Raw genomic sequence first — 22,876 nt, forward strand, 5'->3', positions numbered from 1 at the left:
TAACTCTCTCATCTCTCTCAGATTTGTGTGATGAACTAAGTGTCTCTCAAGGAACTCAGAGAATGATGAACACTAAAACGAACATAACTCTCTATCCATAGCTCCAAATGGCGAGCTATTTGAACCGAAACGAAGAGGAGATTGAGCTCTACAATGAGAGCTAGAGATAGAATAGAAATGTGTCAAGGATAGGGCTTTTGCCTTGACTGAGTAAGGGCTTGCATGCCTACAACAAATCTACTAGGAGACTAGACCTAAGCTCTGATACCATGACAAAGTGCAGATCGTACTAGCCTAATCTATCACTTAATGAGCATAAAGATCATGGAGGATCAAACCAAATACAAAAAGCCATGGGAAGAGAGACAGGAAGTATGAAACACTCAATCTATTCCAATGTGCTATATCAACAATACATGATAGGCTTCTTATATAGAGAGAGCCTTTAGAATAGTCAAACCATGTGGGATCCTCTCATCCACATCTCTCCTTGTGGATATCCTCAATCCACATCTCCACATCATGTAGTCCACATCCTAGGGTGGCTACTTTAATTCTTTCCTATACCATACCTTAGCCTTTAATTATGTGCTCATGGCACCATATCTTAACATGCCTGTGCCCGTGATTCGATGTAAGGCTAGGAGTAAACAAGTTTGCATTTAATATTTGGTATTAGAGCGCAGATTTGGGATCTTGTCGAGTTGGGAGGCTAACGATGAATTGAGGAAGGATTTGGCGACGGACAATATGGAGCTGGGATCTTGTCTTACGGGATCAGAGAAAAAGAACAAGGTGGTAGATTGTTTGCATCGTCTGGTTCGGGCCATCGAGTAGTTCATTAGTTGGGTGGACGTTGAACATCAGGGTGGCGCACGCGCTGGTCACGACTTGTTGACTGTTGAGCTGATGAACCTGAAGAGAGTGATCAGTAATATCACTGCATCATATTGAGTGGATGACACCCGTGGTTTTGGGTTAGCACATAGTAGAAGACAGTGTCCCACTTATTGTTCAGCAAGGAATCGACATACGGAAGCACAATTAAAAGCTGTATATTATTTTGCGTAAAAGCCTTGGCTATTCGTCTAAATGAGCAGGGCGTGAAGAAATTATGTAGCGGGAGGCCGGTTGGGAAGGAAACTGGAAACTGGCTGAGGAGGGATATTAGGACTTGAGCGTAACACTTTACCATCATCTGATACTCTTAAACTAGATGATGAGCAAAGGACCGCAACCACAACAGCGCTAACTTCTGAAGGAACCTTGTCAGGACCAGCCTCCTCCTAACTCCTCATCCGTGAGAAAGAGCCTACTAGGGGAAGACTAACCAAGCCATCCTCACTTCCCTCCAGACATTTCCACAAAAAACTTGTCAAGAGGCAGAGTACTATCACTGAAGTAAAATTCCACCTGTTGAAGGATTTGGGCAGAGGTCTTGTCGTCGAAGGAAGGTTCCATGAAGCCAAAATAGCTATAATCACGAAGAACACTCAATCAGCAACACTATGAACTATTCAATGTTATACGGACATACTCAGCAATGTTGATCGTTGTAAATAACTCTGTACGGTTGGAGTTAGCAGATGATCGCACCACCCATGAGACCAGTCTGGCGTGTGTTGATCGCGTGGAGATACCAGGGGGCTTTCGATTTCTTTTTTCCCTTTGTTTTATTTTTTCGGTTAAATTTCTAAAGCTTCGAGGTGTGTGAGCTGGATTGGGAGCGAAATTATGCCTTTAGATTTAAGGATTTGAGGTTTCTGAGATTGCAGGAGTTTCCCTAGCATAGGGAAAAGTGGTTTTGGTTGTAGTCTGATATATGTATGGTTAGTTGTAAATTTGGAAGTTGGACTTTCCAATTGTAAATACAATTTCAAGTGGTGTTTTGCCTGACTCACTGACCGAGGGACTCATTCACCTTATCCCGAAAGGTGGCAACAAGAATTTTGTATCCCAATCACTATCCATGATAGTCTTTGATCGTGGAAGCAGATGGTTGCAACTGAGGTCCCTCTCTCAAGAAACAGGCAACCGAGTACCCCCAAGCAAAAAATGCAAGGGCCTGAGCAGATAGGCGATTGGTCACCGAACTAGGCGTTGTCCAAATTGGAGCCTGGGAAAGTGACTAGGGCAGAAAGCAAATCAACAGGGCTTAGTAGGCTACAATGCATGTGTTCATGTTGTAAGGAAGAGGTGAACACAGCAAGCACAACGCAACAGGATATAGTGGGTGAAAGACTTCCATGTTAAAAATGGTGCAAGGATGAAAGCGAGAGATGCTCAAGAGAGAGAGAGTTTGCAAGTACAAGATGATTTGATTGGTAATTTTTCTCACTAAGTACAATCTTTTCGTAGGCTTAGAGCTTATCTTTTGACATCACACATGACATCATGTCATGTGCAACACTTACCATGAGAGAGAGAGAAGTATGCACATACAAGTGATGATTTGATCCATAATTTTCCTCACCAACTGCAATCTTAGAACCTTATCTTTTGACATCACAGTTCTAACATAATTTACGATGTCATGTGGTACATGTCCCATATGCACACAAGACACGTACCTAAGCATGGTTCCCACAAGTTAGCATCAAAGTACCCAACAAAAGTTTGATGCAAACGTCAAAAATGTGATATTTCTTGGATATGGATGATCACAAGATTGCAAGAGATGCGAGAAGAATGATGATACAATGTACATCATAGATGACTCGAAAGTCTTTCTAGGAGTACCTTCTTCTTCAACCATAGACTCCCATATGGAGAGAGTACTCCTTCTTCTTCAACCATAGACTCCCATATGGAGAGAAACTCAGTTAAGAGATATGATCTCACTTAGACGCACATCCGAGAGAGATGGATCACCCTAGCTAGTGAAGGAAACATGCACAATATTGAACACATGATGTTGATATGGTTTCTCAACATGTGATACACGTGCAGATGCAAAATGGACATGCTTGTATTGCACCCACTCTCAAAAGATGAAAAAGGGAAGTATAGAGTGGGAAAATGGCATCCTTTCTTGCAACCAAAGTGTGGCCCCTCATTGTCACAAAAAGGATCCTAAGTGGGGTCTCATTTTGCCAATTCCATTAGAGCACATACACATGTGTACTTTGCATGTTGAACTACGTATACTTGACCAGTTACTCTATCTCCATCTAGTTTATGCTTGGAATTTGAGGCCATAGCAAGTCTCTTCCCAATGCATTACAAAAGATGAAGAGCTACTGTGACACCGAAAATTGATATCTTTTATTTGGCATTGGTATTGCTTTTCTCTATGTTAGATAAGAGTGTGGGTATTAAGTGATAGCCTAGCGGCTCTCACTTATTTCTATTTTCTAGCATATATTGTATGGGATCGAGAGGATGAGTGGAATGGATCATTGTAAATACCATGTGTATGAACGATAAATACCTTCGTATGGGGTGAGAGTTATTTGTGTATGGGATATTATGCGGATTTTTAGAAAATAGGAAGAGAGAGTCATATAAAGAGTGGGTCTCCTTTGTGGAATAAGGAGGATGTGGACATTTGGAAAAGAGAGAGTCCCTATGGGCTCCATGTGGGGAGACTATTGACTTTCTCAATATTTTAAGAGTCTTGAGCATATTTTGATGGGACACATGTTAAGAGTAGCCAAAAAGGACATGGATGGTGACATACGAGCTTATATGATTGATGGGAAAAGGAATGTACAGGCAACAATTGTAAATGGGTGAAGGAGGGTGACAAAATCCCTATAAAAAGATCCCTCCTCTCCCTTGTTCAATCTCTTCCACCATTGAGCCTCATGCTACTATAGCTCTAGTCTCTTTAAGCCTCTTCCATGAGCCCTCTCTCTCCCTCTTGTAGATATCCCTCTTATGTAGACTCTTGAGTGCATATCTCTCTAGTTCATTTTCTTTCTATGAGTAGTCTTGGAGCTCCTACTCCCTCTTGTATGTATGAAACCTCTTCTTCTCCCTTGTGTTTATAGTATTTTGAGTTGCATTTGAGTGGAGTCTCACTCTAATGGTAATGAAGGTCACTTCATGCTCTCTCTCTTGAGTGTCTCTCCCCTTTTTTGATTGTTCTATCTTCCAAAGTCTTCAAGAGTGTTGTCTGTTCAACCACCCATTGCGCATACATGGTTTATTCATTTCTTGAGCCACGAAGGGAGCTCTTCCTGCCCTCTTAGGCAACCTCTATGGGACTTGGATCGTTGATGAAGCGTGAGCATGGAGGGAGTATTCTCCCAGGTCAGCATCAGTAGAAGGAGTAGGTGTTTTCATGACGGTTTGACCCCCTGTCAGTATTTTGTTCATAACTTTTTGCTCAGTGCTCCAATTTTGATGAAACTTATATCAACATGAAAAGAGAGAAATTTTCATTCATTTCTTAGAGATTTTTGTCATTCTTTCAAGAGGGAGATTAATATTCATTCTTGATTCATTTTGGTTGAGAGAGTTCCGTGAGAGAGTTCTAGAAGGATTGTCTCAAAGAAAAAAAGACCCACCGAGAGAGAGACATGTTTCATTATGAGAGAGAGAGAGACTCTTCTCCAACATAAGGTTTTCTTAGTCCTATCCATGGATGATTTTTTCAAGTTAGTTTCGTTAAGAAGTTAAAATTTTATTTTAGCGTCGAAAGTTTTCATTCCCTAATTTTAAAAAAATGTTTATAACATTCGCCAGGATTAGAAACTTTTATGCAAAAATTTCTAAAGTTTCACAATATTGGTAGAATGTAGTAGTTTTTTAACTTAAAAAATGAGCTTGAAAACTTTTGCCAAGATTTTATATCAATATATAAGCATAGCTTCAATAAAAACATCCTTGGTCCTATCCTACTCTCAAGCCTCAACTACAAGCTCGACCTACAATGACCAGATAGCTTCATCAACAACTCCTACTACAACTAAACTAAGGGCGCAGGAAGCTGACCTACGAGCTTCTATGACCGAACTTTGCAAAGCGACTTCTGCTCTCTAGCTTCCCTCATGGGCTTCCTTGCAACCGCGCTATAGCTCTTCTATGAGCTCCTTTGGCTTACAAGAGCTTCTATCTACCACGATCCTAAATGTAGCTCCAGCGAACGATGTCTCTTCCCAAGCGCCTCCGATGAATGCATTTTACGCAACTTCAAAGCTCTAGAGCCATCGAGCGGCATCATCAACCCACGGCACAAACTTCTCGATGACGGCTCTTCCTCAGTAAGCTCACCCTCACCACCAGGCCAAGAAGCGACCATGAGCTTCTTTGTGGCTCAAACGTCAGAACTCGAGCAAGACAGACAATATTACGGCCAACCATTGCAATGGCACCTTCAGTAACACTAACTACTTGCTTCTCCAAAGCCCATTGAAACCTCCAACGAACATCATCTACAACTTCCAAATCATGCCTCACGGCCTACATACCAGTAGCCAAATCGACTTATGGGCTCCCAACTCTCCACACAATAGCCCAGCTCCCACCAATTTTCGTCACCGAAATCTTTAGATTCAATCGATCACCGATTGTGGCCATCGTCTTGACAAGAGTAGGATGCCACATCATCTCTTACCCTGCCAAGTGGCAAGTCTATCCTTAGTGCCACATCATCGAGTTAGGCCACAGGTGCCACATCACCCATCTTATCCTCCACGTGGCACCAATGCCTAGTTAGCACCCTCCATATCACTAGCCATGTCAGCATACCAATTAGCTATCCATGTCATCTTGCTGACCCAACTACCACATCATCATTGACTGCCATGCGGCAGCTACTTACGATGTCATCCTCTAGAGGCCACATCATCAAATCCATGTCACCCTGTCCAGTCGGCTTGCCAACTCATCAGGCCACGTTAGCAATGCCACATCAGCTTTAACACCTCACTAGTGACACATCATCAAGTGCCACCTCAGCTCTACCACATGGAATTCAGTCCCCTATCAAGCATAGTAACCCCTCTGCTGTAGGCACACTGTCCACAGTGCATATGCACCCTCTTGACACCTCAGTAGTGCTCCAAAGGCACACCTCTTGCCTAGCACAACTTTCCATGTGACTCTTAGTGCCACATCATCATTTGCTCCCTTTTTTGCCCCTACACATACATCAAGCCATATCTCTTGATCCAGGAAGAATTTGAGGGCGCTCCAAAAAGGAAAAACACTCGATTTTTTGTGCTCTACATGTTCATTACATCGCACATACATTTTGGAGCAAGTATCACACACTTTTGATCCTTGGCAACAAATCCACTTCTTTCATGCACATACTATGTGACCTTAATTACAAAAGGATTTGCACAACAATATGGCCAAGCTTATGATGAGACTTATGCTCCAGTAGCATGCATGGATTCCATACAATTCTTGATATCATCAGCAACACTCAGCAAATGTAATGTGTACCAGCTAGATGTCAAGAACACTTTTCTCAATGGTTACCGAGATGAGGAAGTCTATATGCAACAACTAGTAGATTATGTTGAACCAAGGAAAGAGAATTAGGTTTGCCATCTCAAGAAAAGTCTCTATGGCTTAAAGCAAGCACCCAGAAGTTAGTATAGTAGAATCGACAACTATTTTGCTAATCTGGGATACATGAAATCCAATGCAGATCATACTCTCTACTACAAAGCTCAAGGGGAAGACATTACTATTGCACTTTTGTGTGTAGTTGATTTGATTGTGACCGGAAGTAATGATAGCTTCATCACAAAGTTGAAACAAGACTTATCTGCAGAGTCCTACAAGAAAGATCTTGGACTTAATGCACTATTGTCTATGGTAGATTGCAAGATTGCAGCCACTCCCATGGAATAGAGTTTGAAACTTACAAAAGATTTAGAAAGGCCTAGAGTCAAAGACAAGTACTATCGATAGCTCATCGGATCTCTCATATAGATAATAGTTGACTATCACACAACCATATGTTTGTTATGCAGTAAATTCTGTAGCACAGTTTACGGCAAATCCAAAACAATCTCATTGGAATGCAGCCAAAAGAGTCTTAAGGTACATCAGAGGTACAAGAAAGTTTGGAATAGAATACAAAGGAAGTCATCCAAGGTTGCATGGATACTGTGACAATTACTATGTAGGAGATCCACACAGGGATATGCATTTTTCCTTGCTCAAGGTGCTATATCATGTGGTTGTCAGGACAAACAGCCAACTGTTTCTTTGTCTTCAACTGAAGCAAAATATAGGGCACTCACTACAGGTGCATGTGAAGCTATATGGCTCAAAACACTATTATTGGAAACATATTATTTTGATGAATCAAAGCCAACACCAATACACTGTGATAATCAAATGGCTCAAGCATTTGCTAAGAATCCAGTATATCACTCTAGGACAAAGCACATTGATGTCAAAGAGCACTTCATCAAAGAAAGAGTGTTACTTGGTGACATTGCATTGCAGCATTGCGATAGCAAAGAGAATATTGTAGACATCTTTACCAAACCACTTGGGAAAGAGCTTTTTGAGAAGCACTAACAAACTATTGGTTTGACGTAGAGAAAGGACATTCCCATTAAAGGGTTGTGATGGAATGTAATGCTCAGTCCTTCTTTGATTCCCGAAAATCATCATCTTGATGGAGGGCCTACTTCATAATGTTGATCTTGACGGAAGGTGTTGAGAAACCATCTCAACATCATGTGTTCAATATTGTGCATAGCACTAGCACATATAGTGCTATAAAGAAAAGGGTTAAAATTCCTTACCCTAATCTTTAAGGGGGTTTGTATATATTCCACATATTCAACTAAATCTAGTGTACAATTAGTCATCTATGGTGTGCTCTCTAGCTGCGCCCTCTCTCCTCATCTGCACTCTTCTCCTCTCCTCTCTCCATATTTGTTCATCACAACCATACAAGCACTTGAGTGTCTTCAAATCAGCAGCTAGATGCAAATCACCACTTAGATGCCATTCAACTTGAAACGTCCAATGCCCATCCACTGTCAATGTTTGCCCTGCCTCTTGTCTTTGAATAATTGATGGGATGCCAGTTCTCTCCAAAACCCACTTCCATGTCTCGTTGCACTCCTTTGGGGTCTTAAATGTTGCAAGCCACCATATGTCCTTCTCATATTGGACTGAGAAACCCTACTCAGCTTCCTCATCCCCTTGAGCGAAATGCAAGGTGTCATTCATAATACAAATGCTTACCCTCTCTAGCTTGTGCTCTTTTATCAACTGAGCTTCATCCATTTTTATAACAAATACTAGCTTTCCATCTATACAATGAAAGAGAAATACAGAGAGGATATAGAAATGAGAAGAAGTAAAGTTGAATGCAAAGAGGGAATTTCTCTTACCTTCTCCTCTCATCCCATAGAATTTGACCATGGCTCTCTGCAAATCCTCTACATCCATGTAAACATTATTGAAAGCATTCATCTCGAAGTTTGGATGCCAGATTTCTTTTTACTCTTCCAAGTCATTGTGCCACTAACACAATGATATCCTCCAAGCTTTTCTCTAGCACATTGGTTTGTTTCTTGACATGCAAGCCTTACAGACCACGGTGTTGGCAATGGCACTGTAGATATCTTATACTTTTCCTCCTTAGTAGACTTGAAAATTTTTAAAATAGAGTTGTAAGCTTTACAACTTACACTAGCAGCATCACAAGCTCCAAGCACCTCCTTTGCTTGCACGAGGCCCTTGAAGTCCTTCATCACCCCTCTAGCAACTTGTTCATGCGGCCCTTTTTATCAAGGGTTCTTCAACACTTCAATGACATCACTTGGCTTTATTAAACTTCTTAAAACATATGAAAGGTCATTATCGTCCATTTCCATTGTTCCCATCACATCCTCCATAAAATTCCTAAAGTAGAGTACAAATGAGTCTTAATGGAAACAATGCAACACCACTAATATTTAGGAGTAAGAAATTCCATTGAAACATTGGGGAACTTACCTTCCGGTCCATACTCTCCTCTTACAGGCACCACTATTGGCCGACAATGCATCCATAGATTGCAATTGTCTTTTCCTCTCCTTTGGTCCCAAATGTGTTCCCTTCAACTTTTATACTCATTCTATCAACTTCTCTCATTCCTTATCCATAGCAAGTTGAACTTGGCCATAGATAGACCTTTCCAAATCTTGTTTGCTTTCAACGAGCTTATGGATTGATTCTTCCAATTCATGTCGCTCCAAGTCCAGTGCATGGGGGGCTTTGTCACTGAGTTCCTTATTTTGCAATTAGAGATCTCGCATACTACTATGCATTGCCACAATAGTAATACTTCCCAAATGTGCTAGTTCTTCTTCTTGGGCTCTCTGCACCTCGCTTGCTTGCATAGCCAATGTCTGAGAATGGTTCAATCGATTTCAACAACCGAGCAATCCAGCATGTCCATTGCCAACAAACTGAACAACATCATGCACTGTATGAACTTTCCCCGCAGATGATCATCAGATCAAGTAGTCCTTCAACCATAGTGAAAGAATCTTGCTGCCAATCAGACACAGGTGAGTACTTTGGATCCCCAATATCATGTCACACCCTAATAATAGTGTGAGGATGAAGTCCCACTGAAAAGAGGCCTTCTGAACTATGAAAGAAATTTTTTCACCCTTATGCATGATCTGACTTTGTAGCCCAGGTGTGAAGTTGTCCACTGCAAGCTCATGAGGCACTAGCAGAGGAGGAGATAGCATGGGTCAGAACTCTCCATGTCAAAGAGGACAACAAAGTGTTGCCCTTTAGTTGTGCTCATCAAGGATGCCCTCCTTCCGATAATGGTGTTCAAAGCAGGTAGAGCTACGTTTATAGTTGTGGCTAGTGGGGCTAGGAGAGCTACCACAGAGTCAACGAAAGAAGCCATCACTTTTGTAGCCTTTTTAGCCAACCAGTTCGGGCAATCTTTGTTTCCATGCCCTCAATGGAAACATCAATGCTCCGTGTGGTATCGCTTCTGTTCGTCAGGCTGTAAGTAACCTCCCATGATACCCGCTTTAACTTCTTCATCTAGAGTTATCTTTGGCTTAGACTCCTTCTTTTGACCAGGTGCTGTTGGTCTTTTTTCCGGATTTGATTGTCCTTTTGCTGAGGGCCTTTACCCGATGGGGTTGGAGACTGTTGCGGGGCTTTGGCTACTACTAGCTGGGCTTGCTTAGGCTTCCCCTGGTTCAGCATCATTTCTCGATTCAGAGCCAGGGTAAGCGCACACTCATAGGTGAGCGGATCAACATTATGCACAAGGAAACGAATATTGGAATCCAAACCTCTAATAAATTGCTTCATCTTGTTAGTCTCAAATACACCTACTTGCTAGGCCTCATTGCTATAGGTCAACACAGGCAAATCATTCTGGGAGAGAGGAGAGAACTCATCTTCCAGATTCAACATGTATTGAGGTGGCAAAAACCGAGCTTTGAGATCGGGCACTACCATATCCCGTATGAAATTCGTGACATGCGTAATTAGGGTCAGTATGACTACTGGCCCAATGCTACCACCACGTCACCGCCTCGCCGGCAAGATGCTAGGTGGACTTTGTCTTGTTTGTCCTGAATGCTTGCTAACGAAAACTCAGCAACAAACTGGTGAACAAATTGCAAGACAGCTGGATGGTTGCACTTACCGTCATATTTCGTGAAGCTCAACGTGGACCAAGTGAATGGAGTAACCTTGTTGATGTCAAACCCGATGGGGAAGCTTTTCTCATGCTAGCATGCATACTGGCCAACATCTGTTTGTGCTAGAGCAATATGGCTTGTCGATAGAGTCGATGTTGCTTCTCAACTTAGGCCATCTCGTCACGTCTAAGTGCCTGTGCTCCTCCCGCATCAATTAGAGCAGGTTTTCGAAATCTAAGATTCCCCTACTTGCTTCTGGTTTTTCTCCCTCTATAGTTTTTTTATTCGAGCTTTTTCTATGTCTCCTCAAGCTGCTTGTGCTTTTCACCCAGCTACCATGAAGTTTCTTGGACCTAAGGCAAGAGGATTCGATTTTGTTCCATTCTTTAACATTTGTTGAGTGTTGGATGGAAGCGTAGTTTCTTTGTCATCTTGGTAGTTGAACTGTTGCTCTTCTTCTCTCCCCTGCTACTCCATGTTGCTATTCTGTGTGTCCTTTCCAGATCTTAGCAAAACCTTGCACTCGTGGCAACCAAGCTAGATTATAGACCAAAGCTCTGATACCAATGTAACATGCAAAGGTTAAAAATCGTGTAATCGCAAGAATGAGACCTTCTTTAACCCGTTTTGCAAGGCGTATGCATATGTACCACAGAGAGGAAGAGAGATTGGGTCCATGTACCCACTAAGGGCCCCCTTCCCCAAATAGGGAAATTTTTGGTTTATACTTGGAGAGCTGTGAAATACAAACTACACACCTTCAGAGAGCACAGAATGCAACTTCGAGGATGACCCTTCAACACTCAAAGCTGACCCACGAATGCCTTAGAAACACCCCACCTATCTCGACCAAGCCCAATGCTGCCCACCTTGACAATGTAGACCACTATGTGAGGCTATTAAATAGGCTTGTGCTTTCTACGAGCATGTAGTAGAACTGCGTGAGTGAGGTGTGAACAGAGGTGAAAGTGAGGACAAAAAGAGCTAGATATGGAGCTGAGAAACTCAGAGATGAACTGATTGAAAGCTAGGAGATGCGCTGAGAAACTAAGAGATGAACTGATTGAAAGCTAAGAGATGAGAGTTGAGAGAAAGAGCATTAAACAAGCTATAAAACTAAAAGGAAAAGCTGGTGAAACAGACACCAAACCCCCCTCATTTGCTAGTCCAAACCCTATTGTAATGCTATGTGTACACCCTCCTCGAGAGCTTGAACAATACTGTTGAGTTGTTACTGCGGAGCAGGGGTTCTCAGGGTGCACAAGGGCTGCACAATAAGGATGGAAAAAAGCTAAGGAAGACTAGGATTGAATGCTTGAAAAGGGCACCAAGGAGGTCTTTATCTGAGGCTGATCGATCTTTGACTAGTTAGCCTTTAACTAGTCAACTATGGATTGGTCAACTTTTGACCAATCAACCTTTGCCTTTAACCAACAACCTTTGATTGGTCAACCTTTAACTTTGACCAACAACCTTTGACTTTGACCAATCAACCTTTGACTAGCTAGCCTTTGCTGGCTGCTAGGATAGTCCCAAAGCTGAGTTGGCCTTTAAGGCTGCCTTTATCTACTAACCTAGGCTGAACCTAACTTCTAACTAACTCTCCCGTGGGTAGCAATGAACAAGGACTTGTCCTAAAGATTAAGAGACTAACCTACATAGCTCGTACCTGAGTGCCCCTGGTCCTTGGACTAAGGCTCACAAGGGGGTCACAACATAGTACATAATCATCTAGATTAGGGATCTGCTAGCACTTGTCGATGTAACCAGTTGTCACCTTGCACCCAAGTGCAGGGGTGCATGTGACACCCTCCAACACAATCCGTTTATGCACTATTTCCAAAGAACTGCGATTCACAAGGTCCATTAGGTAAATGTTATGTTTGCTACGTGGGCAAAAATTTATAAAATTTATAGCAACAACCAAGTGGTCAATAAATAAAGATGATCTCTCAATGTCTGATCTATGACTCAAAAGGAAAAGAACAACATTTTTTCATTCTTTTTGGCCTTTCCCTCAAGGGTAGCCTTAGTTTCTCAAAGAGAAAATCACCACCCTCTCTTTCCGAAATCAAGACTGCCAATTGCTATTTTCATCCTAAGGCTCCATCTTTTTCTCTCTCTTACGCCCCCCTCCTCTCTCTCCCTCTCTCTCTCATCTAGAGCATGTCTTCTAGATGATTTATTATCATGCACCTTGTTTAAACTTCAACTTGATTGAGCCACGATATAGTTCCTCCTCTTTTTTTTTTTCCATTTTCTTTTTAAAAAATAAAAGCAGCCGAATGTATTAAGAGAACAAAAAAAGAGGGGGGTTACGGTCCAAAGGGGGGCTAGCCGCGCGGGATCTGCCTGCGTGCAGCATTATCCTAGAAGGCGATGAATCTCTAAGAGGGCGTGGCTAACCACCGGGTCCTGAGCTGTGGCTAGAATGCTTAAGTCGCGCAGATAGAGGGTTACCCCTGCAGAGATCACTGATCCCTTGTACCCTACCGCTTATGGATGACTGAATACGGAGTTCCTAGCCTCCCAAACCGCCAGGAAGACAACCTTGAATAAAAATATAGTTCCTCCTCTTATTAATAAAGCTTGAGATTTTTTGTAAGGAAAACAACGTGGAGATATGTTGCCTTGAAGAGTTCCCCTAACCTAATTTTAAATTTTCGTTTTGCATTCAGAAAATTAGGCGATTGTCATGGAGGGGGTTCAAAAAACGTAATATTCCTAGATAATCTCATTGTTTTTTTTTAAATCATTTGAAATCTTCCTAGATGAAGGCAGTTTGGTGCGTCAACGCAACATTTAGTTGCAATATGGTAAGCCCTTCAATAACTCTAATTGAACAGCAATAAGCGTCTTAAGTAGTGAAGGAGGAAGAGGGGAGGGTTACGGAGAAGGTAATGTGACTCCTGCATCTATCTCAATCCAACAGCCACAGTCTCTGCTCCTTCGGCTGATGATGCAGTTTGAACCAGAGGGGAAGATTGGGGTAGAAATGACGGGTGCAGAAAAACGTCAAATTAATTAATTAACATAAAAGGGGGGGGGGGAATGGAAAGGAAAGGGAAGGGGACACTACCGTTGTAGGGCCTAGATGTTTCCAGCGTAGTGTTAAACCTTACACAAACTTGTGGTCATAGGTTCAATCCCATTACTAATGTCTAAGGCGACGTTTGAAGACATCCCTTTTGGGTAAATTCCCACACCCCAGAGCCTTAGCTTAATTGGTATCACCCAAGATATCAAAACAATTTCTCAAATATGGAAGCCCTCATCCTAGTTCTGGAATCGACTTTTAGCTGGGACACTGCAGGAAGTGACTTGTATTTCTGGGGTTACCCCATCCTTTGAAATAAAACTACATTGTTATTTTAGAAAGTGCCTGTTTCATTGGGACCAAGTGAGGGAGAGAGATTATTCATCGAAATTAGGAGCGTTTGGAATAGGCTGCTGGTGTCCTGTGAGTGTAAATGGTGGGATCCTAGCAATCACCATGAGACTCTATCACATTTCCCTGTTAGCCACCCGATGTTCAAAGCAAAATGTGCCCAGGAACTGCCCAATGGAGGAGTACGGGGCTGCCATGGATGCCATGGCTGCACTTTCCACTTTCGAGCATGAAAAAGAGGGCAGGTCTGCCTCGGCCATTTGCTTACTAGGACACTACGCACTGTGCTCCCCAGTATCTTGATTCATGGGACAGTTGCAAATAGCTTCATGATTAAGGGTTGGATCATTCTGACACTTTACACCATTCCTCACCTGTGTGGCCTGGCATCACGATGATACATGCTGCTGTCCTGAGCATATTGGGTTGCCCAGACATTTTGTGGTGCAGCTCCCCTCAGAGCATGCTGCACGTCTGAGGGCTGCCTTGATGACCTCCTTGCATGCCAGGCTGCTGCACCTGGCCCTCCCTGGACAGGCATGAAAGGATTCAGACCTCTGACTTGGAGGGATGAATAAGTTCCAGCAGCACCTACAGGAAATTGAGGAGGGGCTGGATAGCGTGCAGGAGCAGGAGGTTCACTGTAGAAAGCGTCCCTGACATAGTACCCAGTGGCCAGATTTTTTGTTTGCTCACCACCGTTTTGAATCTGATGCCTTGCTAGCTGCAAAGCTCTTAACGCGCCTTGAGCAGCCAGATTTCTCGCTTGCTCACCAGAGCTCTGGATCTGATGCGTTGCCAGCTGCAGCGCTCTCAGTACATCTAGGTCAGCCAGATTTGTTACTCCCTCACGAGAGCTCCAAATCTGATGCTTTGTTAGCTGCAGGGCCCTCAATGCATCTAAATCAGCCAGATTTGTTGCTTGCTCTCCAGAGCTCTGAAGATGATGTTTTGCTAGCTGCAGACCCCTCAATGCATCTACTTCAGCCAAATTTATTGCTTGCTCATCAGCAGTTTGAATCTGATGCTTTGCTAGATGCAGAGCCCTCAATGCATCATTGGTTTGCTCACCAAATCTCTGAATCTGATGCTTCTGTAGCTGCAGACCCCTGAATGCATCTTGATCTGCCAGATTTGTCGCTTGCTCGTCTGAGCTTTGGAGCTGATGCTTTGCTAGCTGCAAAGCACTCAATGCGTGTACTTCAGCCAGATTTGTTGCTTGCTCACCAGAGCTCTCAATCTGACGCTTTGCTAGCTGCAGAGCCTCAAGTACCTCTGTCACCCTGTTGAAGCCCCCATCTACTGACTTTCGATAATTATTCAAGGCTGTGTCTTTATACTGATGACTGCCAAAACCATATCCCCAGGGTAGGGAATAATCTGGAATTACAGTCCTACTGGCTGGCAGTGCAGGAGATATATCGAATCTCCTGTCTCGGTAAGTGGGGAGCCCATACAGATTTTGCAATTGCCTGGCTCGCTCCTGGCCAGTCTCTTGGTTTATTGTTCTTCTGAAAACCCCTTCCTGGGATCCAGACCTAGTCCGTTGAACTGCCAATTCCTGCACACCCCCTTCCTGGGATCCAGACCTAGTCCATTGAACTGCCAATTCCTGCACACCCAACCCTGCTTCCACCTGTATCGCTCGAGCTGTTCTTGAAACGTTAGTTTTATCAGAGATAACAGCTTGAGATCCATGCAAACCATGCTGATCAGAGGCTGTCTTGGGGACCTGTGAGATTGGATCATAGATGGCATCCTCACCTCCTTTTCGGTTGCTGTTGCTGGTCAAGAGAGGATGAGCCTTTTCAGATGCTTCTATTGCCCCCCGACCTCCATCTTCCATTTCGCATACAAGATGAGGCTTCATCCTGTCAATAGAACAATCTCCCTGAGGAACAGCCCTAGACAGCATATCATCTAATAAAGGTTTCCTTTCAGTGCCAGCCATGTCTTCCTGCCAACTCAGAGAAACTTCATCCTTGGCTAATCCTCGTACTATCTTCATTGCAGTATTTCCTGTAGCATGGATGGCTGAGGTTTCATTGCCTCCACTCGAGGGAGACACATTCATGTGTACATGCTCTTCATGACCAAGCTTCTGATGAGAGTTGCTTGTGATATCCTCAGCTAGACTACTCAATTTTTGAGTGGGAGAAGCCGCCGATAAAAATGTGAAACTATTGGACAACTGTTTATTATATATATCGGGTTTCTCAACCCCCTCATGCCTTGAGTTTGAGTCTCTCATACGCTCTTCCACCTCCTGAATGGTGACATCTAAGGTGTTCACTTGGTTTTCAGAAGCTTCTTCCTGTAGTACTTCAGATGATGCTTGTGTGAAGTGTAGGCTCTCAACCAAACTGTTGGGTGTTCCTTGTAGCAATTCTGTATCAAGCATTGGGGAAGCTAGGTGCAGACTCGAGATTGCTCCTTTGTCTCCATGGTTCTTCTTTGTGTGAATAACATTAAGATCTTTCTCAGCATCCTCAGCAATGCCACGCTGCCTTTCCTCCAATGCCCCCTCTCTCAATATTGGCAGATTACCAGTCAATGAAGAGCTGGTATCAACTTGGCAAGCATCAGATACAACCAAAACCTCATTAGCATCGATGGCAGGTTCAATCTGCTGACTTTCCACGTTTAGAGCCTCTACAGTAGTCTCATGGATGGAAGCTGAGGGTGCAAGCTCTTTCACATATTTATCTTCACTAGGGCAATCATCAGGATGGACTTTCCTTGAATGCTTTCTGGCCACATCTTCTACATGCTGACTTGCCAGCGTCTCATTGACGCTCGATAATTTGGCAACATCTTCCTCAAGCAATGCCCCTTCTTTTGAATTCTGCTCATTTGTCGTACCTGCTATCTTTTTCTTTTCTTTAAGATTTCTGAACAGACGAATGTCCTGCAATAACACACAAGATTTTTGAAAAACGTTCATCAATGGAAACAGAATACAAGATTATGCATTCGCAACATTTAAAACTTTTTATGCACTTAGGTGGTACAGTTTAATACATTTCCTTACGCATTGATCTCATTATCTACCAAAAATTTACCAGGGCTTCAGCGTTACCTGATCACTGCCAGGAATAATCAAAGGCTTCTGCTCCCTGAACTTCTCCTCCCACACCCTCTGTGCATTCTCCTCAGCTTCAAACTGCTCTATAAACTTTGCTTGGCGCCTAAGAACTGTCTCCACCTCTGCATCTCTCTCTTCATCACCTTGGAGGTCCTCTTTTGTATCTTCTTGTTGTACGCCCTCACACTCGATGCTACAAGTTTGCTCAAGCCCTTCTCCTGAATTTTTTCCTTGGAACCTAAACATATCACACACACCATTATATAAGGAATGTAAAGATAGTGTGAAGCCTCTCTCTCTCTCTCTCTCTCTCTCTCTCTCTCTCTCTCTCTATATATATATATATATATATCTTTCTGTTGTGGTTTTCATTTTCAGTTTAGGTTTCAATTAGATCCTTGGAGTGTGTTTCCCACAAGAGGGTCTTGATGGTATGATGTATTTCTGATTTGGTCTTTGGCCTCTTTGGCATTTTCGCAGATCTCTCTCTCTCTCTCTCTCTCTCTCTCTCTCTCTCTGTTCTCACAATCAGAAAAAGCGATGCCAATTGACTTCTATATGGAAACAGAAGATTGATAGAATGCCAATTGTAATTGACTTGAGATTTCACCTAGTTTCCTTTTCCTAATCTGGTGAACTGAGAAGACTGACAGAATACAGCAAGCAATTGACCCTAATCAAAGGACTTCTTGACTTGAGATCTCACCTAATTTCGTTTTTCTTCCTAATCTGGCGAACTGACTTGCCAACCCATCTTCTCTGGAGTGACTCATCACCGGATGCTGGAACAAATGATTTGTGTGAGAATTTCCTATTTTGTCCCCTTTGCTGCATCCTTGCCCCTCTCCATCTTCCCCAAGCCAGAACTCCCTTCTCACTCCCTGTTTGGTAGGTTTCCTGATCATCATTGTTGCTGCCTTCATTCCCATCTTCCTCAAAATTCAGCTGCCTAGATGAGATCTCACCTCCAAAGTTGTCCATCCCAATTCTGGGGGTGCCTCCCTTTTCTTCAAGGGCACGAGAGGGCTGCGAGAAGCGTTCACTGAGGATCCTCTCCTGCTCCCATTGTTCAGCATCATCGCTCCTAGATCTAGTAGCCCCATCGGCGTAAAAATCTTGTTCTGGGCCACCAATATTTCTGTCAGAATACTCTTCTTCCAAGCTCAAAACAAAAAGGTTACCATGCTCTGTCATGAGCTCCTCCCTGTACTTGGACAGGACCTCCAATCTAGCTGTCTCTAAACTTGTTCGAAGCTGGATCTCAGAATCTAATAGTTGCTCAAGTTGCAAAACCTGTTATTACCATTTCAGATCAGATATGTTAGTTCCTCTTGTTCGGTTCTCAAATTAACTGTAAATTGGGAGGCTAAAAGACGTAAACCTTTTTTGTTAGCTGCTGTGTCTGTTGCCGTGCAGCTTTAGAAACCGAACGCTCAGACAGCAAACGTGCACGGAGGAATTCGATAGTCATCGCTGCTTGCTCTTCACTTAAGGAAGCAGTTCTGCATAGTCCGTGCATAATACATATCAAAATTAAGTTAATTAGACCGGAAAACAATGTATGAAGGGCTATCTCTACTTCATCTCTTCTCTTCAAGGACTTCTGATGGAGCAATCTAAGATTACAATCCCATTTCACTGCGAGAGAGGGCATGAATTTCATTCTACGCTCTTCACATGTGATTGGAGCAAGAAAACGATCCCATTTCGCTCCGAGAGAGAACATGGGTTTTATTCTACGTTCTTCACAATCCGTGCGAAAATGTATCTTCATAGACCTGAATGCCCGAAAACAACATATGTAGACTTCGATTACATTTATCACTTTCTCTACTGAAATGTTAATGGTGATGAACCTGAACCCTGCTAACCAATCTATGAGTGGCGAAGCAAATCTTTGAGCGGATGAGCTGCCTGCTACCTTTCAAGATACGAGATACTGAAGCTGCGATCGAGAGGTGGTTGCTGGGCCTGCGTATTCTCATCCATGATCGATTTCCAAATTCCCAGAAGGATTGTCTCAGAATGTCCTTTGCAACTTCCTCAGTCTGTCGTCACAGGACACAACGCGTGCTCATCTGGGCTTCATCAAATTTTCGGACCTGAGCAAGGTAAGACGGTTCAAGACGATACGTCTGCGGGAAGCATGTTTCTGCGTGATGGGCAAGAAAAGCACAAATCGAATAGCTTCAGCAAGCTACTAATCGAGAACACGCCTTTGATCGTTGCTGATTCCAGCGAGTGTGTCGCGCTATAAATGTGGCTTCACAGCCCCCGTGGAGCATTTCTTCGCTTCATTGGCACTCGAATGCTCTCCGCAGATAAATGCTAGTGAGAAGATCGCGTGTTCCTGCGAGCAAGCATGAGCAAGCCAATCTTTGATTCAGGCATAAGCTGAAATCCTCGAGCTCAAGCTCGGTGGCAATTACTTCGAAATTTTGTGTCGCTTCTCCTCACCGTCACCCTTTTCTTCTTACTGTTCGATCTGTGAGGTTTGGATCAGCTCTGAACTGGCTAGCGTGGTTCAGTGGTCACGAATGCAGATCGTCCCCTTTGCGCGCACAATTTCACGCCCTCGACCGCATTGGATCCGGCTCTCTCTCTTTCTTTTTGGCCAAAACCCAAACGTGACCTAGAGTCACCTTACAATTTGGATAGAGTCGCTGCAGAAGTTGGACTCGCAATGGAGATCCTTCTCTCTCGCTCTCGCGCTCTCTCTCTCGCTCGTCTCGCCGTCAGCAGAGTACCTCGATGCTTTTGATCTAAACTGCGTCACAACAGCTTTGGGTCTGCCCAATTCTTCAACAGTTCCTGTTCTCCATTTTTCGCACACCGTTACGCCTGGGGCCAATTCTAGACCCGCTCACCCGAGAAAAACACTGGCTTCTTCCGGTTTCCGTGCGCCTTCCGGCGGGCACGCGCCATCTCGAGGACCGCCCCCCTTTCCTTTTCGTTAGAAAATTGGGCGAGCCTTGAATTGTTCGACTTCCTGAATTCTGACGCACGGCCTGATGTGTTCGCTACGGCCAAAACTTTCCAGGGTAGGCTCGACCTTCGCGGTTTCCTCGAATCAAAGTCGGATTTTTTCGCCAGCTCGTCCTCAGTTTATGGATAAAATCGAAAAGGAGGCACTTACCCGATGAACAGTGGAAGTAATGCATTATGACTTTGTCATGAGCATCGGCAATCACGCAAAAACATGGTCGATGACTCGATGTGGTCCTGGTGTCGAGCAAGTTCGGCGTTAATTATTGCATTTGTTTGTCGATTTTGAACAGAACAGAAAAGAAAGCGTTGATTCTTGCATTTGTTTGTCGAGTTTTGAAGAGAAATTTCAGGGATTACCGAGTCAAATTTCCTGTGGAATGAATGAATTAATCAGATTTACAACCGTCCCGATTGATACGCCATCAATGCGCAGATCTTCATCAGTCTCTAGCAAAACCCAACGATTAATTTTGTGTCATAGCATAGCATTGGTTGAATCAAAATTCAAGAGCTTGTGATTGTGTGCCTTGGTCTGCCGGACAAGAGCATCGAAATTTGTCAAATTGCACATTTTTAAAAATGTTTTCATAAAGAAATAGAACTTTCTTAGCAATTCTACATTTTGGATTTGTACCTTATCTGACCATGTAAGAATTTATACATTTTTTTATTCTCCAAGGACAAAAGGGGAATTTTTATATTACAAAATAGGCAAATACAAGAATAGAGTAAATGCATCCATACAGCTACGAACAAAATGCTCTATTTGAGAGCATTCGCTTAAGAACTGCAACAATACAGCTAAGAACAGAAAGCTCTATTTGAGAGCATTCGCTTTCCACCAGCAGCAAGATACCCGATCGAGAGCTAAGATATTCGCAGTAGTGTAAGGTCCCTTCGGATTCTCCACTGAATATTTAACGTTTGCCTTTTTTTCCCCCTCACACACCCACACATGCACAAGACCGCCATCTACGAGGGGCAAAAATTGCTCGTGGCCTATGCTGACACATATCCACAAGGGGGGAATCAAACTCAAACAGCCAACTCACTACACATAGTGTGACTTTTAAAACATGGATGGTGGCTACACCTCCTTCCTCCTCACCCTCACAAATGTGAGTACTCCAACCTCTCCTCTTTTGCAAATTTGCTTACCCAGCTCTCCTTCCATTCTCATATATGAAGTTTATATGTGTTGTTCCCAGCTTTGATGTTGGCTTGTGCACATAAAGAAGCTCTAACACATTTATGCATTGAAACGTTACATGAGAGTTTCTTCTAAGTTTGACATATTAATTTTTTTTGTGCATAAATCTTGTAGTAAGCGATTTTCAACCTCCATTTTTTGCTTCAAAGACTTAAAATCTTCTTACTAAGGCTACAAGTTTGACCTAGATAAATAGGGGGTTTTGTACTTGTTAGAAAAAATGTATTTAATGAATGCTACTAAGTACAACCATCAATGTGGATTCCCAAGAAAAGGGAATCATAATAATGATCATCATCATTAGCATCATATTCATGGTTCATGATAATCACGATCATGATCATGAAGACGATGATCATGATCATGAAAATGATGATCATCATCAATATGATCATGGTCCTAGAGAAAGCCTTTGACTCATCTCTCACCAAGCAATTTGGAGCAAGCCACAAGCACCCCAAAGCAAAATCTAGTGATTGTCGCTTCATTGTTGCATTCTACTAAGTCTACAATTGCGTGCCACGAGATTCTAGCCTCATCAGTCATCATCACTCAAATTGTATGTTGTGCGAGCCTTTTAGTTGCACTATCAATTTCTTGTGTCAAATAAAGGGGAGGGAGAGAATGGCGTGGAGGGGGGCGGGGTGTGTTTCACAAGATTGTGGAAGCAATAAAGAAAAGGGAATCAATAGGCAACCAACTATATCCATAGTCTTTTAATGTTTGTCAAAGGATTGACATGCATCTTCATTACATAACTAACAAATTCAAACACAAATAAAGTAATAGGCTTAGTGTCCATGCAAGTAAGGGGTAAGGCATACGGATGATGATCCTTATAAAAAAGGCTAGTAGCATGTACTTTCATTGGCCAATGTAAAAGATTTGTGTATGAATGCCACTAAACATCTATGGAAAAGCTACCACTCGCTCCACCTAATCCCACCTACCTCTCTTATTGTAGAGTTCCCTCATATCAAAACTACTAATCCTTTCTATAAACTTTAATGCAAGCCCAACAAGTACCCCTCGATGTGTTGCAAGATTTATCCTCCCTGTAAGTAAGAGTTCCAAGTGTTCAATCAATTCTTCAATGCTCGTGATGTTTTTTGAGTTAGAAACAGCTTTGCCCCAACACAAGGTAGACTTCTAATGTAATGCAGGCAATAGCTTGTATTAATTATCTTTTTAGATTGAGTAATCGTGTGAACCAACTGCTAATTAATCGCATATAACGGCCAAGCTATTATATGGATGAGGAGAGGCACCCACCTACTATATGCACTAAAACCATGTGTAAATTAACAGCTCACTTGTGTGAGGCACTACTTTTAGAGGCTTCCATGACCCTCTTAGAAAGAGAGGATTATCATATAAGATACTCTTCTAGTTTTTCAAAACAGTACCCACTTTTTTACTTGGGTTTAGTATCATATCCCATTTGTCAAAAATGATAGAGAATCTTTGATTGAAAATACAATTCCCAATTACTTTGATGCATCTTTGCAGGCATTGCCTCTCTTCATGTCGGTCCATGCAGTCCTCAAAATTTCATCCTCACATGTACTTACCATTTGTTTAGGTTTTTGGAATGCCCACCATATGTATCCACCTTG

The 22,876-nt window shown here is 42.9% G+C and overlaps 2 protein-coding genes across 2 annotated transcripts in view; one reads left to right on the plus strand and one right to left on the minus strand.

Annotated features, from left to right (window-relative positions):
* The first annotated feature begins 357 nt into the window (after window positions 1-357).
* The window catches only part of PWP2 (periodic tryptophan protein 2), an 88,132-nt gene continuing 65,613 nt past the window's right edge, over window positions 358-22,876 (plus strand). The window contains exon 1 of the mRNA XM_087400378.1: window positions 358-372. The gene's annotated coding sequence lies outside the window, so the exon portion shown is untranslated. The remainder of the gene's footprint in view (window positions 373-22,876) is intronic.
* Window positions 13,895-19,951, minus strand: LOC147882793 (uncharacterized). The gene is made up of 6 exons (XM_087400504.1): window positions 19,520-19,951; window positions 18,984-19,412; window positions 18,444-18,564; window positions 17,769-18,355; window positions 17,057-17,300; window positions 13,895-16,885 (listed from the first exon to the last, which is right to left on the minus strand). Exons 2-6 carry the CDS (start codon window positions 19,049-19,051, stop codon window positions 14,348-14,350), a joined length of 3,558 nt encoding a protein of 1,185 aa, XP_087256630.1. The 5' UTR covers window positions 19,052-19,412; window positions 19,520-19,951; the 3' UTR covers window positions 13,895-14,347.

This window comes from Dipteris shenzhenensis, chromosome 29 (genome assembly GCF_047967505.1).
Source record: "Dipteris shenzhenensis isolate YYH24624 ecotype China chromosome 29, Dip_SZ_1.0, whole genome shotgun sequence".
Taxonomy (NCBI): Eukaryota; Viridiplantae; Streptophyta; class Polypodiopsida; order Gleicheniales; family Dipteridaceae; genus Dipteris; species Dipteris shenzhenensis.